Below are 22,469 nucleotides of genomic sequence, written 5' to 3' on the forward strand. Positions count from 1 at the left end.
AGTCATTAAACAGTTCAAGTCCTGCCTTAGAAAAGTGTCGCTGCTCTTCCCGCTGTGGAAAGGGCAGGTGAGAGGCGGCATGAGCGAGACCTGGTAAAGTCCGAAGCCTGTGGTTGAAATGTCTTCCCAGTTTATATCAGCATCACCCCTCGTGCCGTCCTGTCATAGTTACTACCGTGATTACTGTTTCTGCTACCGCTACTGCTGGTAGTGGTTGTACTCAAGATGGTCAGTGAGCGAGGGAAGGAGAGGAAGGGCAGCCTCTCCTAGTTTCCATGAAAAGACCTCCGGGGGTCCCTGGTGCGTGCAGAGGAGCCTCAGCGCGTACGTGCTGACCCCAGGACCCTCGGCTGAGCACCCCGCCGCCCGCCCCCCGCCCCCGTCGCGCCGCGCCCCTGCGCGATTCCCTGAGCGCGCGCGCCCCCTGCCGGCACCCGAGTGCGGCGCAACCCCAGTACCGCATATAAAGGCAGCGTGGCGCGGCGGCCCCAGCGCGAGTGTCAGAGCCGAGCGGCGCAGAGCGAGCGACAGACAGCGCAGTGCTGGCTGAGGTCTCCGAGAGGCTCGCCATGGCTGGCCCGCAGCAGCAGCCCCCTTACCTGCACTTGGCCGAGCTGACGGCGTCCCAGTTCCTGGAAATCTGGAAGCACTTTGACGCAGACGGTCAGTAGAGCTCCCAACTTCTGTGTCCAAGGGCCCCCAGGGGACTGGCGGATGGAGGCACAGAGGGGATGGCTCGGGGCGCGCAGGTGTGCGTTTGTCCCCCGGAGAGCGTTCTGGTCGCCCAGCTCGCTGGGGTCGGGATCTCGAGTTTGGGAGACATGCAGCGGCTCTGGTGACAAGTGTCAGTAACTTTTCTCTCCTGGCGTGGGGCGCACAGAACCCACCGGCTTTTGCATTATCATTCTCAGCAAGTAGGAGTGTCCCCAGAGAGGAGGCCTGGGCAGGAAGAGGGTCCTCGCGGTTCCCCCCGCCATCCGCCCCACCTTTCCGTCCAGGTAACCTCCAGCCTTCTGCTGCTGCAGCCACAGGTCTCAAGCCCACTCACCTGGTCCCTGAAGTCCCCTTTCTTGAGTGCCAGCCCAGCCCTCTCACCATGCGGGAGCCCAGGGCAAGCTGGGCAGCCTGAGGGGGAAAGCTTTGCCTGCCCCAGGCCGGCTGGACGGAAGCAGGTGTGCAGAATGGCATGTAGGGGCTCCCGATACCCCCTTGGGCTTGGTTTGACACAATCTCAAATCCACAGGCGTGGATTTTCTAACCATGTCGGCAATGGGTGTGGCGGGGTGCCAGCCCCAGACCTGCTCCTTCTTGATGATAATCCTGGATGCTTTGGGTGACTCCATCTCTGGGCAGAGGGAAGACACGGTCTTAAATGCCCCAGTGACCAACACTTCATTCAGGGTGGTCTTGATATTGACCAAGCCAAAAAATGACAGCCAGACCGAATAGCTAGGGAGGCAGCACCCAGCACTATGATGATCTCACTTGGGCATAAAAGGGGCCCCCTGGAGAGCTTTCTGATATCACTGGAGACTTTTTCTCCGTCAAGCCAAAAAAAATAAAATGAAATAAAGTGCAATCTAATTTCTCTCTCCAAGGTCCTGGCAAAGGTGGGCACCCAAAATGCCCGGGCGTCTCAGACCCAGCAGCAGGGTGGATCAGGGTGTTTATCCTGGGACTGAGATGGAGGGTGGTGAGAATCAGAGGTTACTGGGTGGTGATTTAGTGGGTTCCTCTCTCCTCCCAGCCTCACCTCGTCAGGGTGTGGAGGTGGCTAAACAGAGATGCTCCGCGCAGAGCTGTGGAGAAGCAGGGGTTAATGTCTGAGGACGCTCACGGTGAAAGTTCATTTCCATGGAGGCAACTGAGAAAGCTGGAGGGCAGAGGACTGGGTCTCTGGTTACTTAGGTTAGGACCTTGCTTCTGGCTCTCAGGTGGGTAGACTGTGTGATCTGACAAATGGGACTGAAGGGGGATTGTTTCCCATCCCCAGCTCTTGGCAACAGAACTCCCTTGGTGAAACGGGCTATAATAGGATTGCACCCTCTTAGTATTCCACATGACATGCCCGGTCCCTAAGGATGCTTCTGCCAGTTTATCTGCACCAGAGACTTGCAGGATTCAAGGAAAGTTACCAAGCGGCCAAGGTGATACCACTGGCCTCCTGTTAGATGAGTCAGCTAGGAACGGAGAGCTCCACAGTTTTACTTTCCCCCCTTCACAGGAGGGCATCCATAACCCTCTCAGTAATCACGAACATCTTACGGTTACGTACAATCTGAGATGCCGTACTTTTCAAAACAGCCACACCTTCTTATCCTGTGCTGTGAGGCTGCTGGACAGATTCCCTTGTACGGACAGGGAGACAGACGCAAGAGATGGCTTGCCCAAGGTTGCGTAGCTAGTTAGCGGTAGCGCTGACCCCTGGCCAGTGCTTGTTTCCCTACTTGGATTTCAGAACAGGCTTGAAAGAGGGGACTTTTCCATGATGACAGGTACAAGTCTCCCTCCCATCTGCCCACAGAAGAACCTGAGACTCAGCCTTGAATCTGCTAGACACTTCTTTTGCCCCAGAAAGGGGTTCTTGAGACCCAAGAGTTCTGAAGGACTTCCCACAGCCCATGTCCCCTGGCTCCCTGTGATCCTATGTGAAGGGGGAGCTCACGCTCCCTGGTTGCTTCCTCATCACTAGACTTCTCATGCCCCCTTGGGCCACAGCCTAGGGAAAGTCCGAGGTGGGACCCTGGACTCATTGGAGAAGGAAGACAAAGGGGTTCCATGCTGGAGACGGAAGGCTGGTGCCCTGGAAATTGTGCAAACAGCCAATGGCAATTCCACTAAAGGATCCAGAAGTGGCTTTGGGGCCACTTTGCTGAGTACCTTTGTTTTGACATTCTCTGTGCCCTACTTTCCCCTCCTGCACACCCTAAGGCTGCAGGTAAGCCCAGCACCCCACCACCTGACGTTCCCAGCCCTGCCTGGGCCTCTCTCTGATCAGCGCTGGCTTCTGTTTGCAACTTGGGGTTTCTTTCCAATTCAGAGAGTCTTGCTGCTCACACGCTTAAAGACCTCTGGGAGAACTCTCCCTCGCAGCTCAGCGGGTCCCTGGAGTGAGCGTCCAGAGCCGAGTTAATCACAGCCACTAGGGAGAGGGAGCTGCCTCCTCACCCCCTCTGGACTTGCGTCCTAAACAGACACAAGGAGACCTTAGAGCAAAGCTGGGTCCCAGGGAGAGAGAGGGTGGTGGTAGGAAGTGCTGACCCTTACTCAGCCCGTTCTAAACAGGGAAAAGAGTTGGCATCCTAATGCCCTTGACGGAAGAGATTGTTTTCAGGATTATCTTTAGCCGTGGGGGGTGGGGGAGGAGATATTTGGAGAGGGGGCTGGGGCGCAAAGAGGCAACTTCTTTTCACATCACAGAGCAAAGCAGGAGGAGCCAGGGTCCTGGTCTCCCAGTCCCCTACACCACCGTGGACTCTTTCTCTGTGGTCACTAAGGCCAAGCACTGGGAAGGGTCAGATGTCTCTCAAAGGCAACATGAGGGGTCAGGAATGGCAGCCAAGCCACCCTGTGACCCATATGGGGGCTGGGGCTCTTCACATGCCACCCCATGTTCTGAGTGACCTTTACATGTTTGAGACCATGATTTTATGCTTTCTGGTCACTTCGCTGTCGAGATTTCTCACACTGTAAGACCCAGGCAGCTGAGCAATGCTGAGGTCAAAGGTCACTGCCTTCCCTTGTGGTTCTGACAGATGCCCCCAGGCTCCAACTCCACTGATGACCCCTGAGGAGCCATGTTGTGGTTCACAAAAGAAGTGCCTTAGTTTTTTGCTACCGCTCTGGAACCAATGAGAGTATGAGGAGAAAATGGGTCCTCTTCCGGAAGCAAGCAGACACCCGTGGGACCAAGTAAGGAATCCATCCAAGCACATACTCTCCATGGCTAAAATATCTGTTCTATACATGCAAAATGGTGTATGCCTGGGGGAGCCTATTAAAGAGTTGTTTTAAATACTGAAAATTGGAGGAAGGGGAAATGTGTATCATCCGAGAACCAAAAAATAAATAATGGTCAGGTCTATAGTAGAGTATTAAACAACTAATAAGAGCTAAGCGGAGCTTTTGTGCTAACATAGAAAAATGTCCAAGATGTGTAACTTTTTTAAACTATAGCAGAATGCTATCAGAAGCCCATTTTGACAATTAATAGCATATATCCATTGGAGAACATTTGGAAAAATACTAGCAAACAATAGCGGTTCTCTCTGAAGAGTGGTTGAGGTAAAATTAAAAATAAACTTTTATTTTCAAAGTTATTTTTGAAGCTAGTTTCTGTAGTGTTTGAAAATTTTACAGGAGCATGTTTTCACATGTCAAAACTAAAACAAAATTTAATGGACACTTCCCCCTGCCAAAAAATATACACATATCTCCAGGTGCAGGACCTGCCTATACTCTTCCAGGCTTTGTCCGCCTCCAAATGGCCCTGATGAGGCAGGGGGTTCAAAAGTCTCTCACAGGGACTAAGCCTTGTTCCTTGTCTCTGTGGGCCCCTGAGGACCCCTGAGGACCCCTGTACCTGAGGACTTTGAAAATTAAGAATGAGAAGGATTACAAAGGACTGCCAAGGGCTCTGCTGTATTTTCCCTCCTTTTCTTCCTAAATCCAGTGGTCCTAACAGAGGCATCTTCCAAACCCACACACCAACAAGCAACACCATCGAGAAGTTGGTGCCCAGGCTGGCCCTCCCAGAATGCTGACCCCTGCTAAATTTTTGTCCCTGCTGGGACAGGCTGACAGTGCTAGAACCACAGCGCCTCTCAGAGGTGGGGAGAGGGCTGGGGAACTAGCAAAGATCAAGACTCACAGAGTGCTAACAGCGAAGACTCGCCCAAACAGTGCTACAAGACATGTGGGAGATATTGAGAACTGACATAAGTACTACACCATTCACAAGGCACTGTAACTATGCCATTCCTAAGACAGTCATGGGATTTATAATAACGGCTGTGTCTTAGCGCATGGAGGTCTGCAGGGCCTGGTGCTGGGACCAAGGTTAAAGTCACCTGAGCGAGGCTTTCTTCTAAATCTGCTAATGAGTCTCTGGGGATCTGTAGACACCTCATGTGGACATGATGCCAGGATTGGAGGCTCTTTGAGAAAGCTACCTGCCTACTCTGCCTCCTTAGTCCCTGGAAATATGTTTCTTTCTCTCCCTGCACCCCCTTTACTCCTCACCCAGTTGTTCCACTGAAACTGTCCTTTGGTGTGTGAGGTGTGGAGAAAACTACAGTGAATGGTTAAATTTTTTCTCAGTGTATTACAGTGAAATACACATTGCCCTGAATTACCCTCAGAAAACACCCTCCCTTCAAACACACTTATCCCATCGTTTCTGCCCCTTTTTGTAGCAGTTCTGGGAGAACTTTTGGGTGTATATCAGCTGGCTTGATATCTTGAGTCAATTCAAAACGTTCACTTTCATGGTCATTTTGACTTTGGGGATGAGCCGGAAGTTCCACGGTGCCAGAGCGGGTGGATAAGCTGGGTGAGGACACACCGTAACGTTTTCACAAGCCCACCCTTGTGTTGGATGCCGCTTCACACAGTAGCATTCACCATATTTTTGATCACACCTTGTAAAGATGAGGACTTCCAGACCTGCTGTGGAAAGTGTCGAAAATGATGGGATGGGCGTGTTTGAAGTAAGGGGGAATTTTCTGAAGGGGTTCAATGGCAATCCATCTTTCATTGTAATAAATGTTTAAAATTTACATAGTCACCATACGCCTCACCCCTCTATTGTGACCACAGTGTATCCACTCTGCACTGGGTAGCCTCTGGATTATTATTACACCAGCCAGAGGGAGGCCCCAGGACTGTGAAGAGCTGGGGCTCCCCAGGGGCACAGCCAAGGGGACAGGTTTTCACAAACAAGATGCTCCGGCCTGCCTAGCCTGGGCAGCTGCCAACCTGGAGCGCTGGCATCCTTCCCTGCCCATCTTGTTTATCCCCCCTCCACACTGGAGCACTTTTACTCGCTGAGCCCTCTGGGAGGTTGCCAGGGCTCAGGAGACCCCTCCGGGAAATCTTCTCCTATCCCTAGGAGGCCAGAATTAATAGAGCAGACACAAGGCTCAGGTTCTTCAAGAACCATGCTCTCCAGGGTGGCCCGGCTGATGTCTCTCTGGGCCGATTGCATCAGATGCCTTCCTTGGCTGAGCCAACCCCACCTGGGCCCCCGCTCTGGCTTTGTCCCCCTCCTCTTTGGCCCTCTGCTGTCTCCCCTCTTGCCCAATCTGCCCCATCCTTCTGGCCTCCTCCACTCCTGGGACTCAGCCCCGCTTTTAGCTGCCAGCTGTCCACAGGTTAAGGGGACCCAGCCGGCTCCAGAGCCACGTTCCAGAAGCAGCTCGGCCCAGAAACATTGCGATTGCAGTGCCCCAACTTTCATCCAGTAGCTGTTATTCCGAGGCTTACTGTGTTTTCTCGGGGAGCCAGTGGGAGGTGTGTGCACGCACGTGTGTGTGTGTGTGTGTGTGTGTGTGTGTGTGTACACATGCATACGATTGACAGAGAAAGAAACCCAGACAAACACGGATATGGACAAGCATCTGCCCCTGGGATAAACAGAAGGAAACCAAGCTAGTCTGAGACTTCTATTGGCCACATCACTGAGTTTCCTTCCTCCTCCGAGTACTCCTTAAGGTGGGCTTAGCACCTGTCTGTTCACCTGGCAGAGTCGTGAAGATCAGGTGAGGTAGGAAGAGGAAAGCTCTTTGCAAGGGGTGTCTACTATGCAAAGTAAAGCTAATATTGTGGCAAAGCCCAGGGATCGGGCTATCTGAGAGAATTTCAGGCTGAGGTATGAGGGCTCCTTGCCCTTCAAGAAATGTGAGTGCCAGACAGGGCCAGGTGGCCTGGTCGCACAGCTGTTTTCTGCTACAGTTTAACAAGGAAACTTAGTAACTTTTTCCTTCCACCTCTTACCCTGTGTATCACAGAGTACCTGGCAGATTGGTGAACTACAGGGGACTGGCCAGCTGTGGCATCCAGGCCACTGTTTCTCAAACCTGAGCATGCTGGAGGCTTATGCAAGCATAGGGCTCTCTTGCATCCTCAGAGGCTTTCAGTAGTTCCAAGGTAGGGCCTGAGAATTTGCATTCCTGACAAGCACCCAAGCGACATCCAGATGCTGCGTGCAGACCACAACATGAACACTACTAAGTCAGTGCCTACTCAGACACTTGAATGTCGAAGAACCACCTGGGCTGCGTAATGAAACGGATGACAGGGTGCTGCACCCCAGGCCTATTCAGAAGGCTGCGGGGGCAGGCGGCCTGGGGCTGTGCTTTTCTAACAAGCTCCCGGGAATCCTGATGTGACTAGCCCACGACCACACTTGAAAAGCAAGCTCTGAAGTTGCTAAATTAGAATCTTCATTTTAATAAGCTTCCCAGGTAATTTCTACATACCTCAAAGTTTGAGTCTTGCTGCTCCACGGCAATGTGTCACCTCCAGTGCATACTAGAGTCACCTGGAGAGTTTGGACAACAACCTTCCCTCATCAGTAAAAGCAGCAGGGGTGGGGGCAGGGAATGGGGGTGCAAAAGCTCCCTGGGTGACTCCAGGTAAGAAGCGGGGCTGTAGAGAGAGCAGTCATGCTGGCATCCTAAGGGCTAAAGGGCTTTCAGCCATAGATTGATTCTGAGCACTGTAAAGAGAGAATATAAAAATAACACCTTCCGTTTATGTGAGATTTCACATTTTCCAGAAAGCTTTCACAGCATGACCTTATATGGCTTTCCCAATAGCTCTGTAAAGTAGAGAGGGCACAAGTAGATTTGTCCACTTTAGAGATGAAGAAACTGAGGCTCGGAGGAATTGCTCAACAGCACATGGACAGTCACAGAGCCGATGGTTGAATTACATCCTCTCCGACCCGGCCCTGCTCGACTCTTAGGAAATCTGTGTGTACAAACATCACAGAGAGACAAGCAGGCCTTTGTGCATGGAGCATCTTTCAGTCCAGGCTTTCCAAGGACTGTGCTCAATGTTAAAAGAAGTGTCTCCCCTTAAATTTGGGGAAACTGAGGCGTGTGGTGGTGAAGCATGGAAGCAAGAGCAGGCTCGGGAAGTATCCAGGGTCTCTGGCTCCCACCCAGCCCCCCGCATCCCCACGGTGTGGGACAAGGCTGGATAAGAAGGTTAGAGTGATGGTTACAATGGTTAGCACTTCCTAGGGATGCCCACCCACATGGGATTTCCTTGGTGGCCAGTCACCCTACCCCACTGTAAGAAGGTCACAGAAGTAAATCACTTAGGGAGGGCTGAGGTCCTTCTTAGAAGGATGTAGGCCAACCTCTCCCGTACCCCAGCCGTCTATAACAAAGCTTTCTGGGCGATGGGTGAGAGTTGCCCTGAGGGAAGCCAAGGGAGGGCAGAATTTGTGCCCCCAGTAGAGGGGAAGCCCCATGGGTCCTGCCTTCCTGTGCATCCTGCTTCTCACCCCCTACCTTCTGCTGCTTGTCTGGTTGCCCCACCCAGTGAGCCATCCAAGTTCTGGCGGGACAGGCCCACAGCTAATCTTGGTCCCGGCTCCCTTTGGCTTGTTGCTCTGGGCCGCAGTTCCGTGCGGGGGTGTCCTCGTATGGCTTGGAACCTCCTGCTGCCCACCACACTCAGAGAGGCCTTCTTTGTGCAATGCCACCCTCCCAACCCTTCCCCCTCTCCCTGCCTCTAATTCTACCCCTCCCTTTGCCTCCCCTCTTCCCTGTGCCTGGGGCTGGCCTGACCAGCCGCCCCCAGAGGCCTGGAACTCGTCTCTACTCTATCACATTATGGTTTCTCCTCCGCACGCAACGCTGGCGGTCCCACATGTAAATGCATTTCCTTGCTGATTATCTGCCCCCAAATCCGTGCAGTCAGGAGCGATTGATGTCACCGGACGCTGTGTAGCTTGCCTCCGTGCCCCCAGTGCCTGGAGCACAGCACACAGAGAATGAATGCTCCACAGATACGGAATGAGTGAATGAGTGAAGCCTGCATCAAGAATTAGGAATTAGGACCCTCCACTTCTAGTCCTGCCTCGCTGTGTGATCTCAGCGAGTTGCTCACCTTCTCTGAACCTCAGTTTCTTCTGTCACTAGAGAAGGATCCTGCCCTGCCGTGTCACAGTGATCCTGTCACTGGGAAAGGATTGTGGCCACTCAGAAGGCAGGGCTACATTTTGTATATCACATCATCCCCAAGGCAACCCACACAGGCCTTACATGTAGTGAGCTCTCAAATTATTTGCTAGTTGGGCAGGGTGGTGCACATCTGTAATTGCAGAACTCTGGGAAGCTGAGGCAGAAGGATTGAAAGTTTGAGCCTAGGCTGGGCAGCTTAGCAACTTAGCAAAATCCTTTCTCAAAATAAAATAAAAAAATTAGAAATTATCTTCCAAATCAAAGAAAGAGGCCAAAAGTCCTCTTAAAAATGAAAGCTGTTCCAACCATAAGAGGGCTGTTGATGTTCAGAAGTTTCCTATTCGTTCAGTAAGGGGCTGGCAGTCTGAGTCCCTGAGGTTGCTAAACTATCTTCAAGCAAGGCAGAGTACAAAAAAAACTTATTCCTTGTAAATTCCGGGAAAAGTGGCTTCTGTAGATCTGTGCTTTTCTACTTCTTCTTTGGGTTCAAACTGTTCAGTGGAGCGTGGCTCAGTGCTAGGCTTACCTGCTGTGTTCTCTTTTTCCTACCTGCACCAATATTCCCAGCCTGAAGTAGCCCAAGGCCAAGGTGTCCCCATGCTTGGCAGCAGTCAGAAATGATCAGGACCCTCACTTTCTTTTTCTTTCTTTCTTTCTTTCTTTCTTTCTTTCTTTCTTTCTTTCTTTCTTTCTTTCTTTCTTTCTCTGTCTCCTTTTCTTTTCATTTTCTTTTTTCTTTGCGGTACTGGGGATTAAATCTAGGGGTGCTCTACCACTAAGCTACACTGCCAGCCCTTTTTGAATTTTATTTTGAACAGGGGTCTCAATAAGTTACCCAGGCTAGCCTCCAACTTGTGATCTTCCTGTCTCAGCCTCTGGAGTAGCTGAGATTACGTGTGTCACCATACCCGGCCTGCTGGCATTTTTTGAAGCCCCTGCAAGCCAGCATTTCAGATAGGTTATTTTCATCTGGCGGAATCTTCACAGCAGCCACAGGAGACAGACACTATCACTGTCCCCATTTTGTAGGATGAGAAGCTGAGATTCGGAGACTTGATGTCCGCACTCTGGATGTGAGAGAGGTAGGAGAAGAACCAGGCTTTGGGGCCTTAGCAAAAAGCGCCAGTAATTTTGCTGACCCCTTTAGCAATGGTGAAGGTGCTGGAGAAGAAATAACAGCACAGCCAGAGGCATTACAAAGCCGAGGCCCAACAGAGGGGCCGTCAAGGGGCGCTACTGAGAGCGGAGTGGAGTCTGCTCTTTGAAAGCTGCTGGGCTGTTCTATGGCGCTGTCCTGATTTCTTTCACCTACCTCCTAAAACACTCAGGAAACAGATACACACATGCTCACCCAAGCGTCTGCCCAGCCTGGCGGGGGCCCCAGACCCTGTGGCTTCTGCCTCACTGAACCCCAGCACATGCTCATGGCAGCAGCTCCGTGCCCCTGCGCACACCTCCTCCCCCAGCCTCGGGCTTCTGAAAGCTGCAGATGGACCCAGAGCTGAGCTCAGGTTTCCACCTTCTTGTCCGACTCTCCGAAGCCTCCAGGAGAAGGACGTGACTTTGCCTTCTCAGTCAAGAGGAAACTGCACCTCAGCAATGGGAAAACAGCCAGATCACTGCAGGGAGTGACCAGGGAGGGAAAAACCACCTCCAGCACAGCAAACCAGCAGCTGGATGACCGCCTCTTTGCCTCTCTCTGTCCCGCCCTCCCTCCGCCTTGCCACCAGCAGCCTCAGGGACAGTGGAATCATGGGAAATTCCAACTCTCCCAAGAAGCTTCGCAGAACACCCTACAACAATGACCGCCAGGCCACCCTAGGAAACAAGGGAACTCAAGTCTCTAGCCCCTCACGTTACAGCGTTACCTCTTTCCCTGCAGACAAAAAGGCATCATTTATGTCATGTGATTCTCTTGTGGCATCTTCTCCACTAGAGAGGGCCTTGTAGGTTATTTATTTAGAATTTAAATTCTCAGGGGGCACTGGGAGAAGAAGCTAGGAAAAGCCTCCCACCCCACCTCATTCCCAAAGCCAGGACGAATGCTCCTTTGTTTTTTCTTCTTAAGTCCATAATTGCATTTATTGGAAGAAAACATTCACCCCTTAAAGAAAGCATTCTGCCCTTTCCTGTTCATAGTGAAACCCCTCTATGCGAGCCTTGCTTACCTAATTCAGATCAGATATGGAACTTGACTTTAGGCCAGTGGTTTTCTAACTTTGACGCACATGAAAATCACTTGGATGCTATGAAAAAAAATCATGATCCTTAGTTCGCACCCCAAGCCAGTTACAGCAGAATGTCTGGAGGTGGGAGCCAGACGCCCGTAGTTTCTAAAGATCCCACAGGAGATTCTATAGGAGCTAAAGCCTGAGGTGCGTTGCCTTGGTGCAGTACGAGTTCCTTTCCCCAAACCCCCCTGCCCATCACAGCACAGACCAGAGACCTTGGCTGAGGATTCAGCCCAACCCTGACATCCGGGCTACCTGGGCTCAAGGTTCAAGAGCCCAAAGGACCTCTCACTACTACGATCTTCTAGCAAGCCAGGCTTTGACCTTGGGAGCCAGCTCAGATAATTGAACTTCTTCCTCAAGTTCATTCCTTCTTATACACAGGTTCTGGCGACTGAATTTGAGAAAACTATGGTGCTCTCAGAAAGGACTGTGTGATTTCCATACAGAATCCCATTTGATTATTGTAACCCATTCTGTGTGGATGAGATGCGTCAAATAATTTTCCTTCACTGCGCCCTTCTGTGTTGGTTTCCTAGGGCTGCCATTACAAAAGACCCCAAATTGGACGACTTAACACTACAGAAATGTATTCTCGCGCAGTTCTGGGGGCGTGTCTGCAGGGTTGGGTCCCGCCAGAGGCTCTAAGGGAGATTTCATTCCATCTCCTCTGTGGCATCCAGGTTGCTTCTAGGTTGCTAGCAATCCACACCATTGCTTGGCCTCACTCCTGTCTCCACCTCTGTCTTCACATGACCCTCCTCGTGCCTGTGTCTTCACAGAGCCTTCTGATAAGCACACCAGTTACTGGATTTCGATCCCACCCCAACACCTCATGGTAACTAAGGACATCTTCAAAGACACTAATTCCCAATAAGGTCACATTCCGAGGTTCCAGTGCACGTGGATTCTAGGAGACCACACTTTGTCTCTGTACACCTTCCCAACCCCAAGGACCTAGCTTCTGCCTCTAGCCACGGCCTGCCACCTGCTGACAAACCCTGATGCCAATAACCGTCTCCTGGTCCAGAGGGTAGTGGACAAAGATGACAGCCCCCCCATGTCTCCCCACCTCTGCTAGCTTGTTCTTCTGCTGTCCTCTGGAGGCTAGCTGAAGAGCCCAGGGACAGATGTCATTCATCTTGAATCTGTACATGTTAGTGCCTCGAGGCCATGACCCATTTCCCTAACACTGCCAGCCAGCACACATGCTTAGGAGCCGTCAGGGAGATGTCCTCCATGAAGCCCCACCACTTTCCCCCTCCTCTCACCCCGCTGGTCTTATTATTCAGCTCTGAGGTTAACTTTTTTTTTATCTTTCAGGAAATGGGTATATAGAAGGCAAAGAACTAGAAAACTTTTTCCAAGAACTGGAGAAGGCAAGAAAAGGCTCTGGCATGGTAAGCTCACACCCCTTCCGCCATAGTCACCCTGACCGATACAACCTTGAAGCAGGCTTTGTCCCATTATGCATCCAGCCAACAGGCCTGAGGTCTCTGGTCTTGACACTTAAAGTTTTCCTTTTATCTGTAAGGACTGAGATAAAACAATACTCCCCAAGAACATGTTAATTTAATATACCTGGGTGTCTGGGATTGAGGTGACCATCCTAGGTACTGGGTGTTAATAAACCCCTCAAAACTGCACATCTATATTTCTGTGTGTGCATGTGCAGCATAAAAATGGTTTTTCCAGGAGACAGAGTCCACTGCCTCCCTAAGATGCTTTAGAGGGTTTACGACTCAAGATTGGATGCCCAGGAGACCTCAAGTACCTGTATTCTAGACTGGAGTTTCTCGGCCTCTATACTATTGATGTTTGGGGCCAAATAAATTTTTGTTGTTCTGTGCATCCTAGGAGGCTTAGTAGCACCCCTGCCTCCACCCGTGAGATACCAGCTGCACTATCTTTCAAGTTGTGACAATCAAAAATGTCTCTCACCATTACCAAATGTCTCCTGGATGGGAGATTGGGCCAGAATCATCCTCCATAGAGAATCACCATTCTAGACCAACTAAGGCTGGAATCCCCACCAAGGACCTGGAAGAAAGTTGAGGATTTTGCTGAGCAGTGTCTGATCCTCAGATGGCCCTGGCTGTGCCTATGCGTGGAGATGTCACAAACTTCCGAGCCAGCCCAAAGGGACTCCCGATCGCAGCCTGTCCCTTAGTGACAGGAGTGTTGTTTCCTTTGGTGCCAACATGGCCCCACTGAGTTTGATAAAGCCTTCTGGGGGAGATGTGTGGGATAGTGAAAAGCTAAGGTGATTGGAGCTGCTCTGTTGTGATTCCCATGACGGGTTCGGGGATATGTGAAGCACACTCTCCCCAGAAGCTCCCTCAGGGCCTTTGTGTGCCCTCTGCCCTGCTGCGTGTCTGCAGGCCGATCCACTGCTTATTAGCAGCTCTTCTGGAAGCAGTTTGAGAGATGAGTCACGAGTCTACCCAGAGCTTTGGTTCAAAGCTCTCAGCAGAGAACCCCAGTGAGAAAGAGGTCAAATCCCTGGACTTAGGAGGGCTGAAGTGATTCATGCGTTTGTTTATCAACAGTACCCTCACCAACCCTCGTTACTAGGACAATCAGGGCTTCAAAACTGATTCTGGGGTCATGGAGTGTGCATTAATGAAGTGCTTTAAATGTAAAGTTCTTCTTTTAGTCATTCATGTCCTCAAAATGACTTCAGGGTGATTTTCAAGTCTGTCAACAACAATCTCAACTACTATCCTCCAGGACTGGGTCTTAGAGCAGCTGCTATGGGTAAAAAGATACTAGCATTGGAAGCAGGAGCTATGAATTTAAATTCTGGTCCCATGTACCTGAGCGACCTCCCTGAAAAGCCGCCTTATCTTGCACTCTGCACGCATAGAGGGACCCCGAATCTCACAGGAGCCAGGGTAAAACTCAACTAGATTGACTCTATTTGTGATAAATGCTTAGCATCGTACTATGCACATTTGTTAATATAAACAAATATTGATCAACAAATAAAGATGGGCAAATTGAGACCAGTTCCAAAAGTGAAAAAGTAATAGAAAGGATTCAGAAAAGACTCAGAATTTTTGTTGACCCAGCCCTAGGAACCATAAACCCCCACCAAATCAAGCCCTCCTGGTGAATTCATCATTGATCAGGGATAAGGAAATACTCTCTAATGCAACTAATGAATCAGGAGCACCCCAAACCAAGGCAAGGTTTGAGAACTTCAGGAGAGTCTTACATTTAAGAGAGGAAATAATGGATTAATGGAACTTTTAAATTCTTTGTTTTCCTATAGTCAGAATAATTGAGTGAACCTCAGCTCTGTGATGACTTTATCCTCACATTCCATCTGGCACAGAGTAAGAATGCCTGCTGTGGTAGCACACGTCGGGTGCTACCCAACATTCATCATCCCAACATTCAGGACCCTGAGGCAGGAGGATGTCAAGTTCAAGACCAGTCTGAGCTACAAGTATATAGTGCAATCTTGTCCCCCCCGCCAAAAAAAAATTGAAGTAAGAAATAGTATGGAATTGGTAGTCTTAAAAGAAGAAAAAAACAATTCACATGCTGTGGTGGAGTGCTTAAATCCTGTTTGGGTTCTGTTATAAGCACCCGAGTAAGTTGGGTTCTGTTATAAGCTGTCTCTGTAAAATGCTGAGGCCTCTCTTCTCACCTCTGTGTGGTGGGAATATGTGCAAAACCTTCAGATGGAGCTGTGGTTGAATCCATCCTGAAGGCAGAGAGGAATGTTTAATTACATACTGCCAAGCATGACCGTATCATGTCCCCCTTTGAAACTCACGTGACAAAGCCATGAAGAAGAGATGACTCTATTGGGAGGGGTCCTGACGAAAAAAGTGACACAGTCCTGATCCCCCAGAGCATGGTATTCACCTGGGTCTGTACTGCACGTCAAGGACACAAGATTATCCCTGACACTGCAGCACTGAGGCCCACGAGGCCCACGGGATGTGGCAAAAAAATCAGCCCCCTTTCTCTTCCTACAGATGTCAAAGAGTGACAACCTTGGGGAGAAGATGAAGGAGTTCATGCAGAAGTATGACAAGAACTCAGATGGGAAGATCGAGATGGCAGAGGTGAGCACTTGGTGCTGGCCAGGCGCTGTGTGGAAGGGCCTTCTGTTCCCTGTGCCTCTCCTGGATGCACAAGTCTCCTAGGGACCTCAAGGAGGGATGACCTGAAAGATCCCCCACCCCACTGCTTGGGCTGACCAAAGGGAATGGGTGGAGCTTTTTCTGTCACCCAAGGAAAGAGGAAGCCAGAGGGGTGGAGACTGCCCTCAAGGTCCAGTAGGTATTACAAACACATGATGAACCCAGCTTAAAGCAGAAGGGAGAGCAAAGGCTGGAAATCAGGAGAATTCAAGCCCCACCTGAAGGATTCCAAAGGCAAAACTAGAAACTCCGCATGGTGGCGTATGCTTGTAATTGCAGCACTCAGGAGGCAGAGGCAGGAAGATCTTGAGTTCCAGGCCAGCCTAGGCCATATAGCAAGACTCTGCCTCAAAGGCGAAAATATATAAAAATTACATACATAATTGACATAGATAATTTACAAACACATGATTTGTATATTACATATAATTCATACATAGTTACATGTGCACCTGTATATGCATACACACATGTAGTCATGCTTACACATAGACATGTGTGCCAAATACTCTGGCAACTGAGTGGGCAGGTAGCAGTGTTTGCTACATGAGGGTGCTTGCATTTCTTCAGAGTCAAATTGAAGAGGTATGAATTTGCATGCAATAAACTGCATCCATTTACAGTGCAAAATTCTGTAAGCTTATATTTTAGACCATGAAATCACTGTCCCAATGAAAATACAGTCATGCTGTCATCTCCAAAATGTTCTTCCTGCCTGGGGCAGGCCATCTCACCCCAGAATCCACCAATCATACCTAGATGGGTTTGCATATTTTAGAGTTTTAGGTACACGGAGTCATGTAGCGTTCTTTTGAATCTGGGTGCTTGCATTTTAAAGGCGCATCACTTCCTGATTGTCCAGCTGCCCTTGCCATACGGATTGGGGTAACCCAGAACCACTTCACTGAATGGCTTTTTTTTTCCACATTAAACTGCTACCAGCCTCTATTCTCCAAGTAGATGGCAAAATGCAACTTCCACACTGCCTCTCCACTGGCCCTTTGCATCCTTTCTACAGGAAAGTCCACTCTACTCCCTGATGTTCCTTCTAAATGTTGTGTTCTCCTATGTGTCCCTCAGCTCGCGCAGATCCTGCCAACTGAAGAGAACTTCCTTCTGTGCTTCAGGCAGCACGTGGGCTCCAGCGCAGAGTTCATGGAGGTGAGGCCAAGGCACTGCCTTCTCTCTGGGTGCTGGGACCCTCCTTCCTTCCTGTGCAGATCCAGGTCTACCTTGGTACCTGAGGATATTCCCAGGGAGGTACTAAGCCACTGAGGGCTCTGCTACTCAAAATGTGGTCCACGTCCCAACACCATGGTGTCATCTAGGTACTTGTCAAACTCACTGCTCCAGGGATTCAGAACCCACACTTTAACGATTTACCCCAGGTAGCACTCATGAATTAAAGTGTGGGAATAAGAAGAAAAGTAAATTTGAGCGAGGGCAATTGAAAGATTCTGTGTACATGCATGGGGCGCCTTTGGGGATTTCTGGTGGATATTTGCATATGCTGTGGGAAACCCTGCAGAGAAGAACCTTGCTTCATGCCATTTGGCTCCAGGATGTCCCACCACTTATAACATTATTTTTTCATATTTTTTATTAGCACATGTTTGCAGTATATGTTTACATTCATTATAAGAAGTAGGTACATGTATTTAAAATATCTTAATTTTTTTCATTCCTTCCCCTCACCTCCCTCCCACCTCCCTCCATCTCTAGATCCCATTTCCATTTGCAAATGATCTAACTCCCTGTTTTCTATTTTTTTGTTTTGCTCTTTATTTATATTTTGAATTTCTCATGTAAGAGAAACCATGTGGTGTTTAAGCTTGTGTTTCTGACTTACTTTACTTAACATCATGGTCTCAAAGTGTATCCATTTTTTTTTACAAATGACTCAATCTTATCCTTCTTTATGGCCAAGTAGTACTTCATTATGTGTAAATACCACATTTTCTTTAGCTAGTCATCTGCTGATGGATATATAGGCTACTTTTGAGATTTAAGTATTATGAATTGTGCTGCTATCAACAGAGGCATTCATCACTGTAATATGATGTCTTTAACTGTTTGGAGAAGATACGTAGAAGGGGAATAGGTGGATTACATGAAATTTCTATTTTTGCTTTTTTTCTTTTGAAGAATCTTCTCTCTGGTTCTGAGTTTTATAGTGGTTTATAATTTACCAGTTTAATTCCTACCAAGAATATGAAAAGCTTCTTTTTCCCTTTCAGCCTCACCAGCGTTTATGTTTGCTTGTTTGTTTTTGTTTGTTTGTTTCTTAACGATAGCCATTCTTTCTGGAGTAAGATGGAATCTCAATATTGTTTTAATTCACAATGCTCTGATGATCAGAGATGATAAGCTTCTTTTTCATGTATTGATTGGCCATTTGTGCTTCTGAGAAGCGTCTATTGATTTCAGCTGCCCACTTTTGATTGGGTCTTTTATTTTGGGGAGTCTGCTTCTTTGAAAATTCTTTGTAAATTCAAGATATTAGTTTTCTGTCAGAGAAGTAACATTCTTGTCCTTTGAAGTCAGAGTTCCAAGGAGCAGGCTTGGGAAGGATGGAAGGACTTCTGTACCATTCTAAAGCTAGAAGAGCCCATGACAACTCCAGTTCCCCTTATCCTCTGGATTACAGCTTGGACTGTAGTCTGGGCTTCCTTGCTCCCCTCCAAAATGGGCATTACCTCATTTGCAATAGAAACATTTTAATATCTTCACATCTAACTTTTTGGGAGGGGGTTGATATAATCCAGGGCTTCACATTGAGCTATATCCCCATCCCTTTGTTATTTTGAAAAAGAGTCTTGCTGAGTTGCCCAGGGTGGTCTCAAACTTGCAATCCTCCTGCCTCAGCCTCCCATAGTGCTGGGATCACAAGCATATGGCTCCATATTCAGCTTTGTCCAACTTTGGATATCTAAACTCAAATGTCTTTTGAATAATATTCAACTGGTGGATTAAGCCACATAAAATTGCTGATATTGAACTATTTTTATCTACAAAAATTGGAAATTCCATATGGCTTAACCAATTATCTTACTAATCCTGATGTCCAGCAAAGTACCAATTGTTTCTTGTTATTTTTCTGGGACACTCACATGGGCGAGTGTGTGCGTCCCTGAGTGAAATTCAACCCATACCCGTCACACCAAGCCCCTGCTGTGATGCACAGTGACTGGTTTCAGTGTGACTTTCAGAGTTGCCATATCCAGCCCCGGTAATCCCCTGTCTGTGATCCACTGCCTAGAACCACTGCCCAGCCAGCCCAGATTTCCACAAGGCAGTGGGACAGAAAGCAGGAATAGAATCAATTTAGAATAACCAGTTCTTGGGGTGGAGGAGTCATTTCTTAAGTGTAGTTTGCCTAAGCATTCAAAATGGATTTAATTTTATGGTGCTTTAAAGAATTGTCTCCAGTTTTTCCAGGGTAGCAAGATTCTGTAAGCTGGTAATTGACATTTTGGATTCTGTTCTTAGTTGTTCTCTTGCTTGTCTGGCCAGCATATTCTTACAGTTTGTCAGGATGCCGCTTTTGCAAGTGTACATTTCCTGTATGTAGAAAAGAGGGTCTTGCATGAGACCCCTCCTTTCCCAATAGGGAGGTGGCCAAAGATTGGTCTATACTCCATCTCTGGACTGGGAACAGGGATGAGGACAGTCTTAATGGGGCAAAGAAAGCATCTCTCTCTCTCTCTCTCTCTCTCTCTGCATTTGACATGATTCCATATTCTTATAAGCCTTTTATCCTTCCAAGCCCCAGCATAACTTCAAAACAAGCACCCCCACCACCACTTCATTTCCCTGGGACCCCACATTTCGGCAGTACCAGCCCTTCCTGGGGTTATCCATTATTCTGTTTTTGTCAACCAGAAACATGAAATGGCCCCTCAGGAGCCCTGAAAGCCTTGTACTCTCAGAGAGTTCCCACCCCACTGCTCAGCACAACATTTTAACATCTAATTTTAGGGACACCTCGGGACTTCTTTGAGATTCCACAAAGCCCAGGTCTCTTGAACTCTTTTTCTTGAATGACAAGAGAATGAGGACGCCCTGATGGATAGGTACAAAGTGCTGGAGGGAAAGAGAAGTTGAGCTTCAGTGCCTAGAGCCAGCATCAGGTGGGGGCAGATCCAGGGAAGGAAGAAGAAAGGAGGTCAGACCTGCAAGTCAGGTTATTTGTAAAAGCAGCCTCTGGACCACCCTCTCTGGGGTCTCCTCTGGTTATGCCCTTTTGAGGCAACTTGGATTGTCTGCCTTATTTCTCAGTTGAGACTCTCCCCTGTGAACATAAATTCAAATGCATGAAATAACAGCAGGTGGTGTGAAGTCATATTTGGAAGCTTGCGTGTATCTCTTAGTACCTTTTCAAAGGAATTAAAAAACATATTTTTATGAATCCAGAGTATTTTTTTTTTGTCCAGAGAAAAGACCCTCACCTAATCAGATAGCATCTACCCAAGCTGTCTCATGTATGTCTGTTCTTTTGCTGAGATTCGCTTGTGTCTCATAATTTTAAAAAATCAGGACCAAATGTCCTAAGCCCTGGCACTATTATACCATGCAAACCACTGCTTTGGTTGCTGATGTAAAAGAAAGACCCGACATTAGCTATAAACTCTGACACTCCTGTGGTATGTGTGGAGAAGTGGGGGAAGCTGGAGATGAAATTTAGAGACAGGATTAGTGCTGCCGTCTCTCAGAAAACCAAGTGTAGCTGGTGTTCAGGTGGACAGTTTGGAGCTGGTGACAAAGCAAAGCAAAGTCAAGGGAAAAAAAGCTGAAAGAAAATCTAAGAAGTGTGAGGCACCAAAATTTTCCCAAGACTAAGGGAAACAGACTTCTCTGGGCTTCTTTGCCATAGGCCCGCCCCTGCTCCCAACCCAAACTCCTACCATGCCATTCCATTGTCTCCACCAGATTGCTTGGGTAAAGAACTGGGTTTCAGAGAACTTATATATGGGACTGTATCTTCTCAGGACATTGTGTTAATTACCTACTGCTGTGTGAGCCCCCAACTTTAGCTAACTAAAGCAACAGTACTTATTATCTCACAGTTGGGTTGGAAATCTTGGGACAGCTTAGGTGGGGGCTGTAGCCCAAGGTCTGTCATGAACTCATGGTCAGGATGCCAACAGCGCTTCAGTCCTCTAAACGCAAGATAGGACAATCCCACAATGCTCATCACATGACTGATGGCGGGAGACCTTGGTTCTTTTCTGATTTTTAGCTGGGGAAAGCTCTCTTACTTCCTGCATGGGCCTCTCTCGGTAGTGCTGTATGAGGGTCCTTATGACACAGCACCTGGATTCCTCCAGAGTGAGAGATCCAAAAGAGGGCAAGAAAGAGACCATCACACTTACCTTTTGTGTCCTGGTCTCAGAAATCACACACTGTCCTATCTGCCATATTCTGTTGATCAGAAGTGAGTCACTCAGTCTAGTCCACATTCAAGGAAGGGAAGGGAAAAATTGGTAAATATCTCAAAACCACGACAACTATGTTTTCTTGCTTTCCTGTGTGATGTTGGGTCCTGCTCTGATAGCTACAGCAGAGAAGAGGGAGGTGATTGCATCCATAGTATGTACTGAAACTGCCTTTCTTGATCAAAAAGGTGAAGATGGCAGTTTCTATGGTCATCAGGATGTGACCTAGACCCTCTTGGGGATCTAGCACATACCAAGCAAATTGGACTCGGGTCAGAGCCCAAAACTGGTGGGAATGGAGTCCAGGGAGGCATCTGATTGGCTGAGAGTAGTTCACATGCCTACCTCTGGGAAGGAGTCAATCTTTCTTGAACCACATGGATTGGGAGTCAGGGATGGGTGGTTTATTTAGAAAGGAAGGGGATGCTTTATATCAAATGGTAGGGAAGTGGCTTTAGTAATCTAAAAAAAGCTGATTGCAGTACCGATTCTTCACCATCAGATATGGCTTTCAAATGCATCGTGATGGAGGAAGGAGTACAGTAAAAGCAACCAAAGTTTGTTTGTGCCCTTTCCAGAAGGTTCTTTCCCTTGCCCCTAGCTCCCATTTAATATGAGAAGCTTTCAGAGTACTAAAAGGATACCCCATAATCCCATAGCTAAAATGAGATCCACCAGATCTTCTTCTAGCTCTTATTCTACCCCTTGATAGAAGCTGCCTGGTTACCAGGTGATACAAGAGAGGACCCACACCTGGATTAAGTCAGCGTAGGAAGACCTTCTATAAGCAGTTTTCCTCCTTGTCTGTGTGACCTTGACCATGATAGCTCTTCATTTCCTCCTCTGTGACATTGAAGGGGCTGGACTAGAACACCTCCATGTCCCCAAACCACTCTAATATTCTTGAATACTGAGGCCCTGACTGGTCCCTTAGAGAGAAATGGAAGGGAGACATGTAGATTTGGATGTATCTCTGTGAATCAACTGACATTCCCATTTCAGGCTTGGCGGAAGTATGACACAGACAGAAGTGGCTACATTGAAGCCAATGAGCTCAAGGTAGGATGGGACCTGGGGAAGGTATGGGGACATGGAGAATGAGACTGAGGCCAGAATGACAGTGGATATAAGGAACCCACGGAGGGAAAAGGTGTTGGGTGAGGAGCGTGGATTGGTGGTCTGTTTAAGAGGACTGAAACCTGGCACTAAATTGCTGGACTTGTTACTGCGAGATCAGTAATATGGAACTTGCCGGGTCACAGAGTTTAAGCAGAGCACAGCCTAGTGCCCAGAACAGGCATCCCTGAGGCCATTCCAGGAGGCTTCTAGCTTGCACATCCACTTCCAAATTCCTCTGGGCCACCAGTGACCCGGGGCACCCCTGTGCCCTACATACTGGGCTCAGAGAAGATAGGCCAACCCTCTACTGCCTAGTCTGTGGGACCAGGTTGC

General features: G+C 48.6%; 1 protein-coding gene across 1 annotated transcript in view; it reads left to right on the forward strand.

Annotated features, from left to right (window-relative positions):
- Positions 1-479: 479 nt before the first annotated feature.
- Calb2 (calbindin 2) overlaps positions 480-22,469 on the forward strand; it is a 28,407-nt gene continuing 6,417 nt past the window's right edge. Inside the window, exons 1-5 of the mRNA XM_005403497.2 lie at positions 480-663; positions 12,749-12,825; positions 15,415-15,504; positions 16,663-16,743; positions 22,020-22,076. Of these exons, the coding sequence (XP_005403554.1) occupies positions 570-663; positions 12,749-12,825; positions 15,415-15,504; positions 16,663-16,743; positions 22,020-22,076 (399 nt within the window). The 5' untranslated portion in view covers positions 480-569. The remainder of the gene's footprint in view (positions 664-12,748; positions 12,826-15,414; positions 15,505-16,662; positions 16,744-22,019; positions 22,077-22,469) is intronic.

The sequence above is a fragment of the Chinchilla lanigera genome, unplaced genomic scaffold (genome assembly GCF_000276665.1).
Source record: "Chinchilla lanigera isolate Chin_1 unplaced genomic scaffold, ChiLan1.0 scaffold00083, whole genome shotgun sequence".
Lineage (NCBI taxonomy): Eukaryota > Metazoa > Chordata > Mammalia > Rodentia > Chinchillidae > Chinchilla > Chinchilla lanigera.